The 21,682-nt window shown below is 24.8% G+C and overlaps 4 protein-coding genes across 4 annotated transcripts; 3 read left to right on the top strand and 1 right to left on the bottom strand.

Moving 5' to 3' along the window:
* Positions 1-2,173: 2,173 nt before the first annotated feature.
* OCT59_022197 (uncharacterized protein) lies at positions 2,174-6,297 on the bottom strand (the record flags this gene model as incomplete). The annotated part of the gene is made up of 4 exons (XM_066144664.1): positions 5,172-6,297; positions 4,464-5,102; positions 4,331-4,365; positions 2,174-4,232 (listed from the first exon to the last, which is right to left on the bottom strand). Exons 1-4 carry the CDS (start codon positions 5,979-5,981, stop codon positions 2,174-2,176), a joined length of 3,543 nt encoding a protein of 1,180 aa, XP_066006104.1. The 5' UTR covers positions 5,982-6,297.
* Positions 6,298-12,784: 6,487 nt separating this feature from the next.
* Positions 12,785-13,847, top strand: OCT59_022198 (uncharacterized protein; the record flags this gene model as incomplete). Its single annotated transcript, XM_025310144.2, has 3 exons — positions 12,785-12,993; positions 13,114-13,451; positions 13,531-13,847. The coding sequence occupies 3 exons, from the start codon at positions 12,785-12,787 to the stop codon at positions 13,845-13,847; spliced, it is 864 nt and encodes a 287-aa protein (XP_025185650.2).
* Positions 13,848-16,055: 2,208 nt separating this feature from the next.
* Positions 16,056-17,389, top strand: OCT59_022199 (uncharacterized protein; the record flags this gene model as incomplete). The annotated part of the gene is made up of 3 exons (XM_025331059.2): positions 16,056-16,267; positions 16,549-16,886; positions 16,970-17,389. The coding sequence occupies 3 exons, from the start codon at positions 16,056-16,058 to the stop codon at positions 17,293-17,295; spliced, it is 876 nt and encodes a 291-aa protein (XP_025185651.1). The 3' UTR covers positions 17,296-17,389.
* A 1,572-nt stretch (positions 17,390-18,961) lies between these two features.
* OCT59_022200 (uncharacterized protein) lies at positions 18,962-20,984 on the top strand. The gene is made up of 3 exons (XM_025314238.2): positions 18,962-19,265; positions 19,397-19,734; positions 19,886-20,984. The coding sequence occupies exons 1-3, from the start codon at positions 19,036-19,038 to the stop codon at positions 20,206-20,208; spliced, it is 891 nt and encodes a 296-aa protein (XP_025185652.2). The 5' UTR covers positions 18,962-19,035; the 3' UTR covers positions 20,209-20,984.
* Positions 20,985-21,682: the final 698 nt, after the last annotated feature.

Below are 21,682 nucleotides of genomic sequence, written 5' to 3' on the forward strand. Positions count from 1 at the left end.
AAACTCCAAACCGGTCCCCCATTCATAAGATTGCTCCTGTATCCTACCATCACCTAATATGAAATTCACCTATATCCTCCTATAGTAGCTATCAGATTATATAGGATCATCATCATCATATGGCTTTAGTAAAAGCTTTCACTACTCTCTAAACAAAAAGAAGAACTATATTTGTATTTATATAATTTGAGATTATTATATACCTTCCAAATTACCTTATTTTTATCTTTAACAAATTAATTTATATATTGTCTTGTTTTTTCTAAAGCAACTGACCACTGTTCACTACATTTGAAAATTTTCCTTCCCTTCAGGTCATATGTACCATCTTCCACTTGCTAGGTTGGAATTCTTTCATATACAATATGTTGTTGTGCTGGTATTTTTTTCCTTAAATCTTGCTTTTTAATTCCTTTTGTACGTTCCCAATCTGCAACTATGTCACAACGTGGTTGCCAAATAACCTTATAAAATTCAGTAATAAACATTTCTAAAAAAGGGAAGTAATTGTTAGTGTAGCTTTTTCTGATTTAACAATAGACCTGAATTCTCTATATCTTCCTTTTGGGAAAAAATTCCTTAACATTAGATGTACAAATGGGATAGGTAACTCTTGATTAAAACCTGTTATATGAACAAAGAAATTTCTATTCTATAAATATAATTGTTGTGTGTCTTCTTGATTTAGTTGAATTTTACTAAACTTTTTTTTATTAATATATAAAATAAAAAAATATGTAAATAATAAAAATTACAAATATATGCAAATTCATATTTGAATTAATAAATGAATAGATATTAGCTAAATTTCAATATGTTCATTTATTATCAATAAATTTTAATAATATAAGTTCTTGCATATTATCTAAATATTTAAATTTTAAATATTAAGAATTAAAAAAAAATTTTTAATAAAAAAATAGGTTTATTTTAATATATAATTTTATATTAGTAATAGGTTAATAAAAAAATAAATTTTACTGTTATCATATCTGTCATTAGTACACCAATGGCCAAAAAGTCACGTGAAATTGAAATTTTTTACTAGCAAATGTATAAAGAATTAGTGCAGTAGTGGTTTTTATTGAAATTTTTATTGATTAAAATTTTCATATCCACAATTACGCCCATAACCTTTCTTGGAGTAAATCACATTTGAAAATATCCATGTATGTGCTAGTCAATTTAGTCTGATATCTTCAGGTATTCATTTTATTTTTACAACCCTTCAATTAAATATCGAATAATTGAATATGTTTTATATATACTTTTTTCTTTGACCATTAAAAAAATTCATTAGAAAAATACATTTTTTTTTTAAAATATAATTTACAATTTTTTTTTGCTTTATTCACAATTAAAATAAAAAATAAAAATAAAATACAAGAGAAAACTTTATTATAATATATATAAGAAGAAAATAAAAAAGAAAATAAAAGAAAAGTAAAAAGGGGTATATAAAAAAAAAGATTAAGCTTAGAAAAAAATTACCTTAATAACATAAAAGTGGGGGTGTTTTAAAAAAAGTGTATTTTCAAAGAAAACGAGATATTGTTAAAAAAAAATAAGGGGTAATAAAAAAAAGGAAAAGAAACATCAAGTATCAAAAATGTTATATGAGAGAATATTATTTTTTTCTTTTTGTTGACGGATCTGCTTTTTTTTAAGATCTCTCACATTAACGATTATCATTAATGACGATGTTTCGATTAAAAGGGAAGAAATAAAATTAAACAAAAACTTAAAGCCCATAAAACCTAAAGAAATTAATGTCCTATTCAAATATTAAACTTTCATTAAGATACAAAATAAATACAAAGATACAAATATATTTGTACCGAAAAAAGAAATCCGAATCAATCTTTAACCCAAATTAAAGTAATAATTAAAAGAAGAATGTTCGATGTAATTCAAAGAAAATAATGGAAAGAAAATTAAAAGTACTAAAGTACAAAAAATAAATAAACTAGTAAATAAACGATGAAAAAAATTATTTTTAAAATTTACGAAAAATAAACGCGTTAGAAAAAAAAAAATGTTTGTGTTCGGGAGTAAATACGAATTATAAAGTTTTTTTTTATATTAATTGGTATTTAAAAAAATATTTTATATCGAAGTCGATTTTATCCGTCGAAAAAAAAGGGGGGGAAGGAAAAAATAATTGATGCAATGTTTAAGAAGCTCCGAAGAAAGAAGCTAAACTTGTAGATAATCTTTTTTCAGATTTAGATTTTTGTTGGGAAGGATTTTCTTCAACAGAAATAGATTGAAAAATATCATCAACGTCATCTAAACTACCAAAACCATTCAACATACTGTTTAATTCTTCTAATTGAGTGCTCATTTGATCCCTTGCTCTTTCACTTTCAACCAATAACATTTTGACATGTTTCAACATTTTTTCTAGTTCATCACATTTTTTTGCTGTCGGACAATTTTCCCCTGTACAAGTAGAAGTGAAGAAATCACCATCACTACTAGATTTTGATCCGTTTGGTGTTACAAAGAAATTTAAGAAGGATACCCTTCTTGATTTTGGAGTATTAGAGGCCGCGATAATTTCTTCTATTTCTTCCATTGTTGTGACCCATTCATTATTTCCCATATAATCAGGTTCATATTGTCTTAATCTTGTTTCAACATTTTCCAACTCTTTTTTCAATTTTTCATTTTCTCTATTAGAACGAATATGTTCAATTCGATTATGTTTAATAGCTTTAATCTCTTCTTTTAATGAATTTTGTTCATATAATGCTTGGGTTGATTCTTCATCTAATCTCTCAATTTCAGTACGTAAGAAAGCATTTTTATCTTGGATAAATTTTTGAATTTGATGAGAATTTTCCAAAGCATTTTCTAATTCACAATTTCTTTTTACCAATTCTTTATTTTCCAACATCAATTCAAATTTCTCTTGTTTAACTTGAATTAATTCTTCGGTAAGTGCTAATTCTAAAGAATATTGTTCCTTACTTTTTTCATTCCATTCTTTAACTAAACCAAACGCACCATCTTTTGATTCTGAATGAGCATTATTATTACTATTCATTAAGAGAGATAATTGATATTCTGTAAGAGAAGTAGCTGGAGCTGATAACCTTCTTGATTTCAATAATTCTTTATCTAATCCATCTTCATAACCTAATTTTGATCCTATATAATTCATGAAATTTTTCATTTGATCATAACCATCTTTTTGATCCGGATTTGGTGTGATCGGTGAAGCGATTCTAGTACTTCTTCCAGATTCAAATCCATCATCATTATTCAATGTCATTGAAGAATCTATTGACATTCTCTTATTTTCCTTTTCCATTCCTCTTAATCGACTATTTAATGCATCAACTTCATTCACCAAATCAATCTTTTCCATTTTAATACCAACCAATTGCTCTGTTATTTCCGCATGTTCTTTTTGTAAATGTGAATAGGCTGTTACCAAATCTTCAATTTGTTGATGTAACACTCCCGTACTAGCATCATTTGAGACGAAATTTGGTGCTGGTGTAACTGATGTTGGAGCTTCACTATCGGATGATGTGGAGAAATCACTTGATGTACTGGAACTTGAGTTTGATCTGGTTAAATTTTGCATTGTAGCAACCGAATGTCTAGAGTTTGGTAATGATGGATTAAGTGACCATCGGTTATCACCAGAACGTTTCTCTCTTTTCTTTGAATCATCTTTCTTTTTATCTTTCTTTGATCGATCAAATCTTCCATTAAATCTAACAGCGACCAATTCTTCGGCACGTTTCTTTTGATCTTCCATATCATGTACGTAAGAATCTGACAATTCATCCAATTTACCTTTAGTAATAACAGAACTTAATTCCATGGCATCTTTAATTAATCCAGTTGGTTCATTATTATAAGTTTCATATAATCTTGAAGTCAAGAAATCCAACAAATCTTCAAATTCTCCAAAACTCAATAATTTTTCTTCATTCTTTTTCAATAACGCTATAGCAACTCTCATTATGGTTTCAGGTGCACCTTCAGCAAATACTACATCATATATTCTAAATACCAAAGGAAGAGGATATGTATAAGCGAATAATGAAAGGAACCATTGTGACGCGTACATAGCAGATTGAATTCCATGAAGATGGAAATGAGAATGTAATTTTGGAAGGATTTGTGAGAGAAGACCAGAGAATTGGTAGAGTCTTTGTTGAAGACCTTCCATATTCAAAGTAAACATTGTACGCATATCGTATGTTTCCATCAATCTATAAAGGAAAATTTTGCGTGGAACGCGGATTAGAAATAAGCAAAAATGAAGATAATGAGTAGAGTACACGTAAAAGTCGTAAGACCTTTAACCTACCTAACAAATACACAGAAAGCTTGAGTTTCAGACATCTACAAAAAAGTTAACGTAAGTCACGAAAAAGTTTTAATTAACGTCATGCTAAATCACGTTGAATCACGTAAATCACGTGAATAGAAATTAAACTTACATTCATCAATAAAGGACCGACCAAGAATCCAAGACCTTGACAATAACCAACTAAAGGATCATACAAACTATAAGCTCTCAAGACATTCCAAAGCATAGTTTGACCATGACCATTCTCCTCTTTAAATAATTCCACACCAGGAAAAGTTCTAGCTAAATCACGTTCAATAATTTTATCGTAAGGAGAAGATTCCGATAATAATTGACTATACATAGTTTCCAAATAAGTTGAAGAAGCTTGACTCATAGATTGCCAAACTAAACCTCTTAATTTCGAAGGTAAACCTTGTTGCAATTTAGCAGCTAATAAATGAGGTAATTTTGTCGCTACAGCAGTATAATCTTGAATTAAAGCAGTCCAAAAATCCCAATCAATTTTCTTTGTTTCTTCATCATTTGAATCACGAAGTTTCTTTTTCTTTTTAGTAATAGTGTTGGAAGGGTTGGAGGAGGTAGGATTTGCATCATCTGATGTATCAGTATCAACATCAGCCTCCGGAGTCTTAATATCATTGATTAAAGATTGTACAACATCCATGTTAGCCTTAAGTACGTTGGATTCAATGCAAACTGATTTTGGATCGTTGTCCAACATATCATTTTGTCTTTCAAGGCGGGCTAATAAAAATTGAGTAGAATCCTAAAAAAAAAAAAAAATTTATTTAATTTTTTATATTTTAATATTACACATATATATGATTATAATTACCTGAGGTGGCAATTGAGAATTTTGTTGTTCTAATCTAGCCAATAATTCCTTATTTAATTCAGCTTTAGGTAAAGAAGACAATGTTGAAGTTTTCTTCTTTGCAACACCACGATGCGATTTTGAAGCAAATAAAGGAGTTGGTTTCTTTGATGACTTTGATGAAGTAACATTTGAAGAATCATCAGCAGAATTTTCTTTGACAGAAGATTTTGATTGAAAAGATTCAGATTTTCTTAATTCAATTATTTTTGGAGACACGAGAGGAGGAGAAATAACAGTATTTGGAGAACCTTTTGTTGAAGAATTTTTAACGGAAGAATCTTTATCGGAAGAATTTTTAACGGAAAAATCTTTAGCGGAAGAATCTTTAACGGAAGAATCTTTACTAGAAGAATCTTTACCGGAAGAATCTTTTGAAGAAATTTGCTGAGAAGTGGGACGATTATTTTTAAAAGCCATATTTAATTTTGGAGGTTTCTTATTTACTAAATTATCAGTACCAGGTTCATCACGAGAAATCGAAGAAATCGGTCCACTTTTTGATTTTTTCATTAAAGTATTTGATTGAACACTACTTTTAGTTCTATTTGAAGAAGTAGGACCACTAATTGATTTTTTTCTTTCAATGTTACGAGATACATCTCTTGATAAGATTGGAGATTTTGGTTTATTATTATTATTGCTTGATAAATTTGAGGTAACTATATTATTAGGTGAATTATTCTTCTTGATTTTATTTGAAGTAGATTTTGGACGAGATGATTTATTGGTTGGAGTATCACGTCCGACAATATTTTTATTTGATTCCATGGTTTTTATTAATTATCAGATGAATTATTCAAAGTTGAAAAAATTTGATGTATATTCTTTCTTTCAGTTGAAAGTATTATTATTTACAAAAAGTGATCTTTGAGAAATCAAATTTTATTTTTTTATTCTCGAGGAGGAGAGTAAAATAATAATATAATAATGATGACAATAATAATATTATATTTCTCTCTCTAAAAAAAAGGGGGAATTAAAAAAAATAAAATAAAATAAAATAAAATAAATAAATAACAAATAATAATATAATAATAATAATAATAAATAATAAATAATAAATCCTTTTTATATTTGTTTTTTTTTTTAGATTGTAAGGAGGAAAAAAAGAAGAAAAAAAATATATAAAAAAAAATTTTTTTTTTTTGTTAGGACCGCGTAAAAAAGAGAAGAGTTTCCAAAAAAAAGGCGGGATTTTTTTCTACTCACTCGGTTTTTGAACTTAATTATATGCCCAATAACCAAAAAAGGGAATAAATTCCCGGTAGATTATTGGCTAAAAATTAAGGAGAGCATGTACAGTTCTTAGAGAGAAAGGTCAGTTTGTAATTTGGTATTACCTATTTACGACTTTCCTAATACATATCATGATACAAACATTATATAATTTTAATAGTTTCAAGAGTATGACAATTGACACAATTGACGGCAAAGTAAGCAAAATAAGCGGTATTTAGTATGAAAAAGAACCGAACATAACGGAAAATACCATGACTTTATTATAAGAACCAATTGTAGCAAGGTCAATAAACTGTATAATTTAATTGTTCAATTATTATGGAAGCTTTAAGACATAATAAAAAAATATATATATATATAAATATAAAGTATTTCGGGTAAATTAAATTATATATCTTAAATGGTAACTATAATAATTTATATAATTTATATTATGCATAATGAAGCATAAAATCTAATCTGGTCCTTTTGTTTATCAAAAAGTTTGATTGTTTAAAAAAAAAAAAAAAAAAAAATTTTCTTTTTCTAGGTTTTATTTTTTTTTTTCAATCATATGAATTTTATAAGTTTAGAGGAATTTTTGGCGTAAAATAATTTAACCAAATAGTTTGTTAGTTATTATCTCTCAAATTCCGAAATGAAGTTCATGAAGATAATTATCCAAATAAATATTTATCAAGAATAAGATATAAATATTGATGCACACGATGGTTTCATCACATGTAAAGATACAACACCTTGTTTTTTAGTCCGATAAGAGTCACAATGGTTTTACAACTTCAAAAATTCATTGGTTGAACATCATTAGCCGCAATTGTGCATTTTATTTGGATTTCACAAGAAAAAAAAAATTTTTTATATTTTATATTTTTTTTATTTTTATTTCGATAAAAAGTCAAACGTATCATTTTCATTCATTCATTCATTCATTCATTCATTCATTGTTGATAAATTGATTTAAACTTATATTTTAAACGATAATCAAAAAATCAAAAAAAAATTACTATTATTATTTTTATTATTTCATTGTTATTTTTTTTTGTTACGAGGGAGAAAAAAAGAAAGTTTTTGTAATTTTCCCAGCCCAATGATCAAATTAAGAGAAAACCTAAAAAAAACTGCGGTTTATTGTGTATGTATATCCTAGTGAAAATCAATCTTAACTTATAAAGATTTAAGGTTCCGAGAAAGTTTTTTTTTTTAGGTTAAATTAAAAAAAAATGTACACATTTTATTATAAATATAATAAAGGTAAATTCACTTTTCAATGAAGAAAAAAATTGACCAAAGGTACATCAACTTTAAAAAGATAAAAGGGTTGGAAGATCACAAAAAAAGAAATAATTTTGAGAATTTATATTCGTTATCTTTTTTTAATAAAGAACCTATAATAAGTTTATTCCCCCTAGATGTCTTTGTTTGCGCAGTATTATACAGTATGTAAAAGTTAATTAGGGAACGTAATTTATTTATGCAAAAATATAACACGAATATGTATGGGATGTGCGTGCATAAAGTGCATAAAGTGTTTCAAAACAACGTATCCTATCACTTTAATTTAAATGGGAGCAGTGAGTAACTGATTAATTCACTTAATTCACGTGCTTAATCTGCAAGAAAATTCAATAAATTATGTAATTTCAACCTTTTGGCCAAAATTATCCTGGTTGGCTAAAAAAATTACAAAATTACACATGATAATATGAAGTGATCATCAAAAAAAGGACGTTAGTATTATTGCTGTTCTCATTGTAGCCTATTATATTTGAATAAAAAAAAAAAAAAAAGAATACCAGATTTTTCAGACGAATGCTGTCAGACATTAATAGGACACAACATTTTGAAACCGACAATAATTAAGTATACGATACTAGTACATTCTAATCTAGTATGATTTCATTCGAATCTAGTACAATAGGTTTTAAAATTTCATTCAACAATAATTAAGTAGAGTAGTGAAAGATTGAATCTTTAAACTTTTTTAAGAAACTAGTGTGTTTTCTTATCTATCAACATCGTCGGTTTTAAACTAAAATTAAAGCCCCCATCGGTGAATATAATGAAATAAGTTAGTAAATCTTAAACCATAATGGAATAATCCAAGTTTGGTTTAAATTAACAGCAATTATTATGAATGCAAGTCCGATTAGAAAAGAATCTAAAGGTAATCAGTTGTAATTGTAGAGTCGAAACCTTTGTACACAAGAAGGAGTTGGTACTTTAGAACGTTAGTTGACGTTAAGTCTGCTTTTGTATGATTATATATATATATCCTAGCTAAACGATAGCTAGCAGAGTTGGTTTGGACTTAATATTTTCGGAAGAACGGTCATAGGTAGGAAGGGATTTAGTATGGATCAGGAGTAGCAAGCGTGGCAAGTCTTCAATCTTATATCTTCTTGGCTATGTATTTGCTATATATTTGACATTTTATTTTTTTTTGTAATTGGTGGCAAAGCCATTTTGTTGTTTTTGTAATTCTCACGCTACATATTTGACATTTTATTGTTTTTGTAATTGGTAGCAAACTTTTCAACCATTTTATTGTTTTTGTAATTGATTGACGAGTAAATGCTAGTCTTCTCACGCTACATATTTGACATTTTATTGTTTTTGTAATTGATAGCAAAGCAAATTCTGAGCTTCTCAACCATTATATTGTTTTTGTAATTGGTTTTCCGAGTAAATGCTAGTCTTCTCGCACTATATATTTGACATTTTATTGTTTCTGTAATTGGTAACAAAGCAAATTCCCATTTTGTTGTTTTTGTAATTGGTAATTAGTTGCCGAGTAAATGCTAGTCTTCTCACACTATATATTTGACATTTATTGTTTCTGTAATTGGTAACAAAGCAAATTCCTATTTTGTTGTTTTGTAATTGGTAATTATTGCCGAGTAAATGCCAGTCTTCTCACGCTATATATTTGACATTTTATTGTTTCTGTAATTGGTAACAAAGCAAATTCCCATTTTGTTGTTTTTGTAATTGGTAATTAGTTGCCGAGTAAATGCTAGTCTTCTCACACTATATATTTGACATTTTATTGTTTCTGTAATTGGTAACAAAGCAAATTCCCATTTTGTTGTTGTTGTAATTGGTAATTATTCCCGAGTAAATGCCAGTCTTCTCACGCTATATATTTGACATTTTATTTTATTTGTAATTGGTAGCAAAGCAAATCCTGATCTTCTTAACCATTTTATTGTTTTCGTAATTGGTTGCCGAGTAAATGCTAGTCTTCTCACACTATATATTTGACATTTTATTTTGTAATTGGTAGCAAAGCAAATCCTAACTTCTCATTGTTTTTGTAATTAGTTGCCGAGTAAATGCTAGTCTTCTCACACTATATATTTGACATTTTATTTTGTAATTGGTAGCAAAGCAAATTCTATCTTCTCATCCATTTTATTGTTTTCGTAATTGGTTGCCGAGTAAATGCTAGTCTTCTCACACTATATATTTGACATTTTATTTTATTTATAGCAAAGCAAATCCTAACTTCTCATTGTTTTCGTAATTGGTTGTCGAGTAAATGCTAGTCTTCTCACGCTATTATATTTAACATTTATTTTTTCTGTAATTGGTAGTAAAGCAAATTTCAAAAGTTCATAAATTCGACCAAATTGTTGTATATTGCTTAAATTGAATCAATGATCCCTATAAAAATGGATTTGTGCTAAATTTGTGCCAAACGGGCTAATCATACGATATTTGTTTATCAAATTTTATTGTATGATTAGCCCGTTTGGCACAAATTTAGCATAAACCTTTTTTATAGGGTGAAAGATTAGTTTAAAATCGACTATTGTTATAACGTACCTAATTTTTCATACTTGATATTCAATATACTGATACAGTCAAACTCCGATATAAAGATTGAAAAATATTGTTATACCGATATTTATATATATATTCTCTCATATAATGGGAAAGTAAAATTTTATCGGGTTTTTAATATCTGTATATCGAATATTGTTATAACGTACCTAATTTTTCATACTTGATATACCGATATTCAATATACTGATACAGTCAAACTCCGATATAAAGATTAAAAAATATTTGTTATACCGATATTTATATATTCTCTCATATAATGAGAAAGTAAAATTTTATCGGGTTTTTAATATCTGTATATCGAATATTGTTATAACGTACCTAATTTTTCATACTTGATATTCAATATACTGATACAGTCAAACTCCGATATAAAGATTGAAAAATATTTGTTATACCGATATTTATATATTCTCTCATATAATGAGAAGTAAAATTTTATCGGGTTTTTAATATCTGTATTTCGAATATTGCTATAACGTACCTAATTTTTCATACTTGATATTCAATATACTGATACAGTCAAACTTCGATATAAAGATTGAAAAATATTTGTTATACCGATATTTATATGTTCTCTGATATAATGGGAAAGTAAAATTTTATCGGGTTTTTAATATCTGTATATCGAATATTGTTATAACGTACCTAATTTTTCATACTTGATATTCAATATACTGATACAGTTAAACTTCGATATAAAGATTGAAAAATATTTGTTATACCGATATTTATATATTCTCTCATATAATGGGAAAGTAAAATTTTATCGGGTTTTTAATATCTGTATATCGAATATTGTTATAACGTACCTAATTTTTCATACTTGATATACCGATATTCAATATACTGATACAGTCAAACTCCGATATAAAGATTGAAAAATATTTGTTATACCGATATTTATATGTTCTCTGATATAATGGGAAAGTAAAATTTTTTATCGGGTTTTTAATATCTGTATATCGAATATCGGTATATCGATTGATCGATATAATGACAAAAATTTATAAGTTTTAATATAACAAATTATATATGTTCATACTATATAAAAAAAATTGCTATTTATATTGAGTTCTGACTTTATATTAAAAATTCGACGTAACCAATGTATATCGATATTTATTTTTTCAAAGGGATTTTCATATCGGAAATTTGATGATCATCGGCATTGTAAATCATTCTTTGAAAAATTGATTTTATTGGTCTTAAATGAAAGGTCCCATAACTTTTTATAAATTTTATATGGAAACGTAAATGAAAGATCATAGATTTTATAAATTTTATATAAAGAAATGTAAATGAAGGATCTGATAACTTTTATAATTTTATATAAAGAAAGAATGAACAACCTTTCATAGGTAATAATTTATAGTAAGACAGGAAAATTTTCTCAAAATGAATATAATTTTTTATGCACTTGGTTGTTGCCGAAAAAATTAAAAAGAAATTAATATATTTGGAAATCATGATAAAGATATAAATTATATGTATATATTTTTTACATTCAAACTTTTTAACGGGTTTATAACCCTACCTAACTCCGTTTGTAATTTATATTTCTTATTTGATGAATAAATATGGATAATTTAATGGCTCCTTAATAATTTTCATATTGCATCCCCTTAGACCACGTGTCCTCCTTTTTATGCATTGAATGTAATGCAATCCGGGCAATCCTTTAAATTCATATGAGCAACTTTAATTGAAAGAAAACGATGAAAGAAGTCAGTGTAACAGAAATATTTTCTAATGTGAACAATATTACTTCCATTCAATATTATTTCCTTTTAACATTAATTTAGTTTTAATATATTGATTTCGTTTACATGATTATGAGTGATAATTTTATCCGAAAAAATGAACACTAAATCAATTTAAAAGAATACCGTAGTTTGTATATGTTTAGTATACAGTAAAGTAATATTTCATCCGACATATCTGACGTTTAATATCTTATGTAATAAAGTAGATCAAACAATGTGTCGGGATTAACCGTGCCGTGTTTTCTTCGATCCGGATCCACTTTTATAAAATGTTATAAAATGTTATAAATCTTTTAAAGGTAAAAAAAAATAATAATAATTAATTGTATATTAAAGGTTATTATTTTCCAAATGTTTCAAAAAAAAAAAAGAAAAAGAAATCAATAATATTAATTTAAAAAACTTACGATTAATCCGTTATATTCTTTTTTGATTTAGATTGGTTCACATTGAATTTCCAAATTAGTCGATTTTTAAAGAGGAATTATTTGTTTAACGTAAATTAATATATATAAACAAATTATGTAATTTTTATAAATATCTATCCAATAAATATAAATACAGTGAAAAAAAAAGGATAAAGAATCGTAAAATTTTTTTTTAAAAAAAATTGATTTATTATAAATATTGTAAATAAATCTCTTTGTATAATATCTCTATTATTTCTCCAATATCTCCAATATTATAAACACACATCATTATAATTCCTTTTGTTTTTAAAATATGGGAAATCATTCTTCTAAAACTACAAATTATTATACGTGTAATTATCATGTAATGTTTTCTTCACAAAAATTAATAACAAAAAATAAAATGGATTTTGATGAAAGGGAACATTTAGGACATGTCATAATAAGAGAAATATTTGAAAAAAATTTCTCTTCTAATGTTCATGATATATTAAATCGGGATACGAAAATCTTGGATATTGGGTAAATGATTTATAAATTTATTAATTTATTATAATTTTTAAAATCCAAAATTTTTAAAATCCAAATTGTTTTATATTTATTAATTATTTTTTATTTTATATAATCATCGCGTTTTCAAAGGTGTGGTTCCGGATTCTGGTTAACAGAAATGGCAGCCGATTTCCCAAAACCTAGTTATATTGGTGTCGATATGTTACCAGTATTTCCTACATCTACAGTTCCAAGTAACATAACATTTAAACAACTTAATCTATTAGAAGGATTACCTTTTGAAGATAATACATTCGATTTTATTCATATGCAATTTTTAGCATGTGATTTTACCGAATTACAATGGGAAACCATCGTATATAAAGAACTTGCACGTGTTCTTAAACCAGGTGGATGGTTAGAAATATGTGATCCTGAATTTGAATTTTATAATAGTGGACCAACTGCCAAACAAATAAATTCCGCAGGTAAAAAAAGAAATTATTAAATCACAATCACACTTTCCACTTTCACACTTTTTTAATAAAACCTTTTTAAATTTTTTAGTATGTACTTATTTAAGATCAAGAAATGTAAATCCATTAATAGTTCAACGTCATCGATCGCTCATTGAATCAATTCCATCATTTTCATCATCTATTGTTTATCACGAAAAAAGACATTTTCCGTTAGGACCATATGCAAATAAATTAGGAATATTAGGAGGATTTCTTACAGTTAAATGTTGTAAAGATATTTTATTAGGACCAGTTGGTAAAATTGCAAAGATAAATACCGACATTAATGATATTCTTACACGTGAATTTGATTCACATAACACTTATTTCCTTGTTCATAGATTTTATGTTCAAAAAAAGAAATGATTTTTATTTGTGAGCCATTTTTACTCGGGATTTTTTTTTATTTTTTTTATTTTTTATTTATTTTTATTGTTGTTATATAATATTATTATATTATATTATATTATATTATATTATATTATATTATATTACAAACGTAACAAATTTTATATACTGTATATAAATTATTTAGAAATATTTTTTTTTTTCTTGTAAAAATTTTAATTATATATATATATATATATATATATATAATAAATTCTTTAACCTGTTAAATAAAATAAGATTTTTAATATGTAAATATTGTTTTGATAAATATTGTTTTGATAAGGCGTTTATATTACGACTAAAGGTGTCTCAAGGGTAACTAAACTATTTCAGCCGTTTCATACATGGCGTATAATAATACTTTCGTAAATAATACAATCAGGTAAATTACAAGGGTACCATATATAAAGTAGGTATTAAACGCGACTTTACCATAAATAATTTGCACAATAAAAAAGAAAGAAAAAAAAAGGAAGATTGCATTTCCTTGTCTAATTTATCTTTATTGTCTGATAGTCATTATAAATGATTGGTTCAAAAATGCAAACCTTTTTTTTTTTTTTTGAATGAATAAATATTTTCTTTTTGTACTTTATAAATAAATCAAAGTTTAATAAACTTTGATAAAACTTTAAATTTTTAAACTGGGAATTTTCTATTTATAATAATAATATTATTTATTATATTGTTATATTTTTTTAAATTATTGTGAAATTTTTCACAAATTTGATTAAATTTGATTGAAATTTGATCTGTAAAACGTCCAAACTATGAAACTTTATTTCGAACACTTTTATCGAAAATTATATAATAATTATAATAATTATAATAATTTAATATATTTGTGGATCTTTTATATTGAAAATGAAGTTTTTAAAGATAATTTTCATTTTAATCATTTTTAAATCATTTTAATCATTTTAATCTTTTTTTTTTATTAAAAGTTTTTTATTAAAAGTTTTTTATTAATAAAGAAGACGATGAATAAATTAAATTATATAATCATTTGAATTAATTTCCCTATTAAGTAGTAAACCCGAAATTCTTGTAAAATCAGTATATCCTTATTTAGAAAATTATAACCTGTTTAATATTATTAGAGATAAGAATATTTTGATTGTACCATTTTAAAAAAGAAATAATAGAATTGAAATTAGAACTAGATCGTTTCTGATCGTTCTTTTAAAAGAATTATTATTATATTACAATCTATAAAGTTATATATTATGTTATAATTTATAAAGTTGTATATTATATTATAATTTATAAAGTCGTATTTTTAAAAAAAAAATTTGTTTTTTTTTTCAAAAAAAAAATATATAATAAAAAATATTTGAGGTAATCTTAATTTATTTATTTATTTTTTTTATTATTATTATTTTTTTTTTATTTTTATTTTTATTTTTATTTTTTTTTTTGCGGAGTAATAATCATTCTTTTTGACGTGCAATTATATTACCTATTTTTAGTTATTATCTTGGGCATTAACCAGTATTAAATATGTGCCAAGAAATTTTGAGAATTATAATTGGATTATAATTGGTTCTATTATTTTATTTGAAAAAATAATATTCAGCTGATAAATTCAAAATGATCCGTTAAATGCGTTTTTAGTTATATGTGTTAGTAAGTTTTTGTTAGTTATGCGACTTTATGCGTACTAGTTATGTCATATTAGTTATATGCGTATTGGTTATGCGTATTTTAGTTATGCTTGTTATTAGTCCCTTAAATTGATTAACTTTTTTTGATCCCTGAATAGCTTTGATGATCAAATTCAACGGAAAAAAACGAAAGAATATTATGGGCATGAAATAAATTATGCGCTAATACAAATTTTGGTTAGTGTAGTTATTTCTTTTTTTGATTCTTTTATAAAAGTGGAAATTTTTTTTTTATATAAATATAAAGCTAACCCTTTGTTTAACTTACATAATAACGTTGAATATATAACATTGAATACAAAACATTTATCGTACATTGTGATAATAATATTTACTCGGCCTACTTATTATTATTATTATTATTATTATTATTGTACCCTTATTATATACCTTTTATATACCTTTATTATACCTTTATTATACCTTACTATACCTTACAATACCTTATTATACCTTACAATACCTTATTATAACCATACCTTATTACCCTTATTACCTTTCCTTTATTTACTTTTATACCATGGGAAAATATTTTTCTAAAGAAAAAAATAAAACAACTAAACCATGTATAAATTCTCATGAAGTTTTCTCTCGTTCTTATGAAAGTAAAGATGATTATAATGAAGGTGAACATTATATTCATATTGCAACGAGAGATATATTTAAAGTAAATTTTTCTTCGGATATTCAAAATGTTTTATTAAATCCTAATACAAAAATTTTAGATGTTGGGTAATTATAATTAAAATCACTTTTTTTTTTAATAAAACGCTATTATATATATTAACGGACTAACATTTTTTTTTTTTTTTTTTTTTACATTAATAACTGAATAACTGAATAACCGAATAACTGAATAAATGCTATACATTATTACCACACTACACTATACATTTACGTTATACGCTAATAAATCGCCATACATCAACGAATAAATCGAATAAATCGTTATACATCATCGAATAAATCGATATATCGAATAAATCGCTATACACACACTACACACACTTAAGTTGTGGGTTCGGATTCTGGTTAACGGAAATGGCATCAGACTTTCCAAAACCTAGTTACTTCGGGATTGATATTTTACCAATATATCCAAAATCTACATTTCCAAATAATATCACATTTCAACAACATGATATTTTAAAAAGATTACCTTTTGAAGATAATTCATTTGATTTCATTCATATACAATTTTTAAATTTTGATATAACTGAATTACAATGGGAAACAATTGTTTTTCAAGAACTTGCACGTATTCTTAAACCAGGTGGATGGTTAGAATTTTGTGAAATGGAATATGGAATTTTAAATTATGGTCCTTTATCCAAACAATTTGATTTAACAAGTAAATAATTTTTGAATAATATTTAATCATAATAACCAAATTTTAATTTATTTTAATTTATTTTTTTTATTTTTTTTTTTTAGTGATAAATTATTTAAGGACAAGAAATGTTAATCCACAAATAATTTTACGTAGTCATTCAATATTGAAATCAATTCCATCATTCTCATCATCACATATACATCATAAAAGACGGAAATTTCCGGTAGGATCTTATAAAAATCAATTGGAAGAATTATGCGCTAAAAATACAAAACATCAAGTTAAATCACTTTTAAAAGGTCAAATAGGTAAAGATATGAATGTTAAAAAAGGGGACGTTGATTCAATTACTGATAAAATAGTGAAAGAATTTGAAACAAATAAATCTTATTTTTATATTCATAGAATCTACGTTCAAAAGCATTAACGGGTATTAAACACATTATAACGCATTTAACACACGCATACACATTTACACATGCACTTAAACATTTTTTTACACACGCATTTAACATTTTTTTTTTTACACACGTTGACACACGTTGACTACTTTTTTTTTTTACAAACTTCTTTGTCACTTCAATTCACACAATTCACATGCATTTTCATTCATAACGAACCAGTTAAATAAATTCAATCGTATAAATAATAATTAAACCTTATTGATTATAACGTAATAAATGATTATTAATGATAATTACTGGTAATAATAGTAATAAACAATAATATATTGTAAAAATATGGTTTCTTTTTTTGTCGATTCCTTTATTTTTTTTTGTGTATTTCATTGTGTTTCATGTGTAAGTAAAAAAAAAGAAAGAAAGAAATTTTATTTCATTATAATAATTTTATTTGGTTTAAACAAAAATTGTTGAACCTGATGTCATATTGAACTTCTATTGTATTTATTACAATACAAATATGGTAAAATATTTATTAGGTGAAAATAATGGTAAGCAAAAAATGTAACTGAAAAATAATTTGTAACACATATTCATCAAATAATCAAATATATTGAAAAAATTATATCCACGCCAAAATGATCATCAAAATCATTTGTTACACCAACAATCAAAGAAACTATTATTCGATATTCTTTTTCTTTTTTTTTTTACATCCCAAAGATCCACCAAAAAAAAAAAAAATAATTTTCATTAATTTTTTTTATATATATATATTTTAATATCATTTAATTTCTTTTTCATCATTTATCATTATATTCATCATATCCCCCGTTCGGTCAGTAAATCTTTCATCGATCACAAATATTTAGAAAGTAAATCCAATCAATATATTATTATATTATTTTATCGGTTGATTTCTTGTTTCGGTTGATTCTTTGTTTCGGGATTCCTTTCGGCAAATTTGTTATAAATTTTCCCGCAGTGATATTAAAATATATTAAATATATAAATAATATATATATAATTAATATTAAAAAAGAAAAAAAAATATAAATATTAAAAATATTAATTATTATATCTCTTTTAATCACATAAATATTTTAGAATTGAATTTAAGATTCAATGTTGTGGCTCATTTGATTTATATTACTAATTGTTTTATCTTGTTTATCTAGTGACCTTGTGTAACAAAATTTATTAACCCATGTAATATAATTTATATTTATATTTAAAAAAAAAAAACATTTTATATTGAAACCCAAAATTTTATATTATTGCAGGAAAAAATTTAAAATTTTAACCAATTATTAATAATTATTTAAGATAGTCATTTTAACCATCATAAACCGAGTAAAGTCGGATTTTCTTATTAACTTTTTAGAACTTATTGATGGAAAAATAAGGAGTGCAGATCACATGATTTTTTAAAAAGATTCTGTAACATAGGAAATTTTTTTTTTTTATATTACTTGTAGGGGTTTTACAAAAAAAATCTGCACGAATAGGAATGCGGAGGATTGACTAAAATAAGGTTGCATATTCCTATTTGAATTATTATTAATGTATAATATAATATATAATATAATATATAATGTAATATTAATTAAATAATATAAAAAATTTTTATTTTAGATGAAATAAAAGTTTTTTTTTGAATATAAATAAGGTCTCACCTTTAATTAAAAAAAAAAGAATGATCAGTATAACTTTTTATATTCAATTTTTTCTTTACTTTCTTTTATTAAAAATATAAAAAAAAAATTATGGGCAATAAAACTTCCCGTTTCCATTTCACTAGAAAACCTCCTAAACCGAAAGGTTACATAAGTAACTATCATGAAATGTTATCATCATTTAAACTCGAAGAAAAAAGTGACCACGATGAAAAAGAACATTTGGTACACTTTATAATAAAAGAGTTATTTAAAGGGAATTTTTCTTCACCTATCCATAATATTTTATCCGATCCTAATGCAAAAATTTTAGATGTTGGGTAATTATTATAATATATATATATATATTTTTTAAAAAGTTTTTTCGAATAATTTAAATAATTTATAATTTATTATATTTTTTTTAAAAAAAAAATTATTTTTTTTTTTTGAAATTTTTTCGAATTTAAAGATGCGGTTCTGGTTTTTGGCTCCTTGAAATGGCAGCCGACTATTCAAGTCCTCAATATTTTGGAATCGATAATTTATCAACATTTCCTAAAAGTACCATTCCAAGTAATATAGAATTTAGTCAACATAATTTATTAGAAGGACTTCCTTTTCCCGACAACACATTTGAATTCGTTCATATACAGTCGGTAGGAAGTGAGTTTACGGAGACACAATGGGAAACTTTTGTATATCAAGAACTCGCAAGAGTCCTTAAACCAGGAGGGTGGTTAGAAATATGTGATCCCGAGATTGAATTCTCAAACTGCGGTCCAACGTTAAAGCAATTAAATCTCACAGGTAAATAATATTTTATATAGAGTGTGTATATATATATATGTATGTTTAATAATTATTTATGTATGTGTATATATATATAATTATTTTATGTATGTGTATATGTAATTATTATTTATTATTTTACTAATTTTTAATTACTCTAACCCTTTAGTATGCAATTGCTTAATGGCAATAAATGTTAATCCACAAATGGCTTTACGTCATCATTCACTCATTAAATCATTTCCAATATTTTCCAACGTAATTCATGATAAAGGTCACATGCAATTGGGTAATTATACTCATAAAATAGGGAAAATTGGTACTCTTACTATGAAAGAATATTCTAGATTCGCTTATAAAGGGCCTATTGGCAAAATTATGAAAATAGATCCAAAAGATATCAATTCCCTTACCGATAAGATTGAAATTGAATGTGAATTATATAAACCTTATTATTTTTATCATAGGGTCTGTGCTCAAAAAGCAGCATGAAAACAATTATACATAAGTTATTAATTAATTATTATTTATTATATTCAACATTATTCTATTTTTTTTTCTAAGGTCAAATACATGTAGGTTTAAAAAAAAACAATCTTCTTTTTTATTATTTTTTTTTTTTATATATATATAATAATATATAGTTTTAGGCAGAAATAATTATATTTAAAATCGTAAATAGTTTTTTCCCAATACTCCCAAAATAAATTTAAAACTTTCATTAATACTCTTGTTCAGGTTCGGACTAAAAAAAAAAAAGGTAAAAAAAGATAAAAAAAGATAAAAAAAAAAAAAACTTTAATGTTGATATTTCTTATATGGAGATATCGGGTCAAAAAAAAAAAAAGGTGGAAATGAAATAATAATAATAATAAAAATTGTCCTTTCGAACAAAAGTATATATTATATTAATTATTAATTTCCAAAAATTTTTTTTTTTTTACAAATTTCAATATCTAAAACTTTGTAAATAGGAATTTGTTTGTTAAAAAGATTAGAGGGTGGGGAAAGGAACACAAAATAAGGATTTTAGTCATTTAGAATAAGGATTTTGGGATTTACAAATGGGAGACAATATTTTACCGAAACTAAATCAAATGGAGAGAATATTCTTTCCATTACCATTTTCAGAAATAATATGAAAATAAATAAATGTAAAATAATGATATTATAAAATCCTATTTTTAATTAAGATCATCTCCTTTCAACACTTACTTTTTTTGTCTTTAAAATAATATATTGTAAATAAATAATCAACATTCCTATAATGATATATAGTCCAAGGGGCTTTATTTTGAATTTCATATTTTGATTATTTTGATTATTTTGGATTATTTTGGATTATTTTGGATTGTTCTAGTCTTTCGGTCCGTCCCGCCCTTCCATAATATTTACCTATTTACCCGAATTATCTTTACAATGAATATTTTGATTTCATTGTTGAGCCCTTTTTTTTCAACCATTGATAACGATAATCAAAACAAATACTTTTAATATTTTTAATATTAACGGATAAATTCCCATTATTATTTTAAAATTTCACGTAATTTGCATATATGTCTTATAATGGTAACAAATGGACAAATATGACAAATATGAAAAACCCCTTTCTTGAAAAAAAAAATAAAAATAATAAAAAAGGATATATAAAAAAGCGTGAACCATTTGAAACATTTTACATTTTACCCCTTAATCTAAGTATTTAAACACTAAAAACTTCGCTATATTTTTTTTATGCAGGTTACGTAAAAAAAAACATTCATATATAAAGAATTTCTTAAATATATGCTTTATTTATAATTTTATTTGACAATCTTTTTAATGATATACATTTAAAAACCAATACAAGATTTTGGAAATTTGATTCGCAGCTTAGATAATAATTATTTTAATTATTCCCGCATATAAGGTGATTTCCGGAAAAATTTTTAATAAAAAATAAATAATTTGTCCAATTATTTATTTT

This window comes from Rhizophagus irregularis, chromosome 31, assembly GCF_026210795.1.
Source record: "Rhizophagus irregularis chromosome 31, complete sequence".
In the NCBI taxonomy this organism is placed as follows: Eukaryota; Fungi; Glomeromycota; class Glomeromycetes; order Glomerales; family Glomeraceae; genus Rhizophagus; species Rhizophagus irregularis.

What these genes read in the sequence shown, in the direction of transcription:
- OCT59_022200 (XM_025314238.2), top strand. Translation starts at nt 19,036, where the DNA reads ATGGGCAATAAAACTTCCCGTTTCCATTTCACTAGAAAACCTCCTAAA. An exon ending in GCAAAAATTTTAGATGTTGG is followed by an intron (nt 19,266 to 19,396) that starts GTAATTATTATA and finishes TCGAATTTAAAG; the next exon opens with ATGCGGTTCTGGTTTTTGGC. An exon ending in AAAGCAATTAAATCTCACAG is followed by an intron (nt 19,735 to 19,885) that starts GTAAATAATATT and finishes CTAACCCTTTAG; the next exon opens with TATGCAATTGCTTAATGGCA.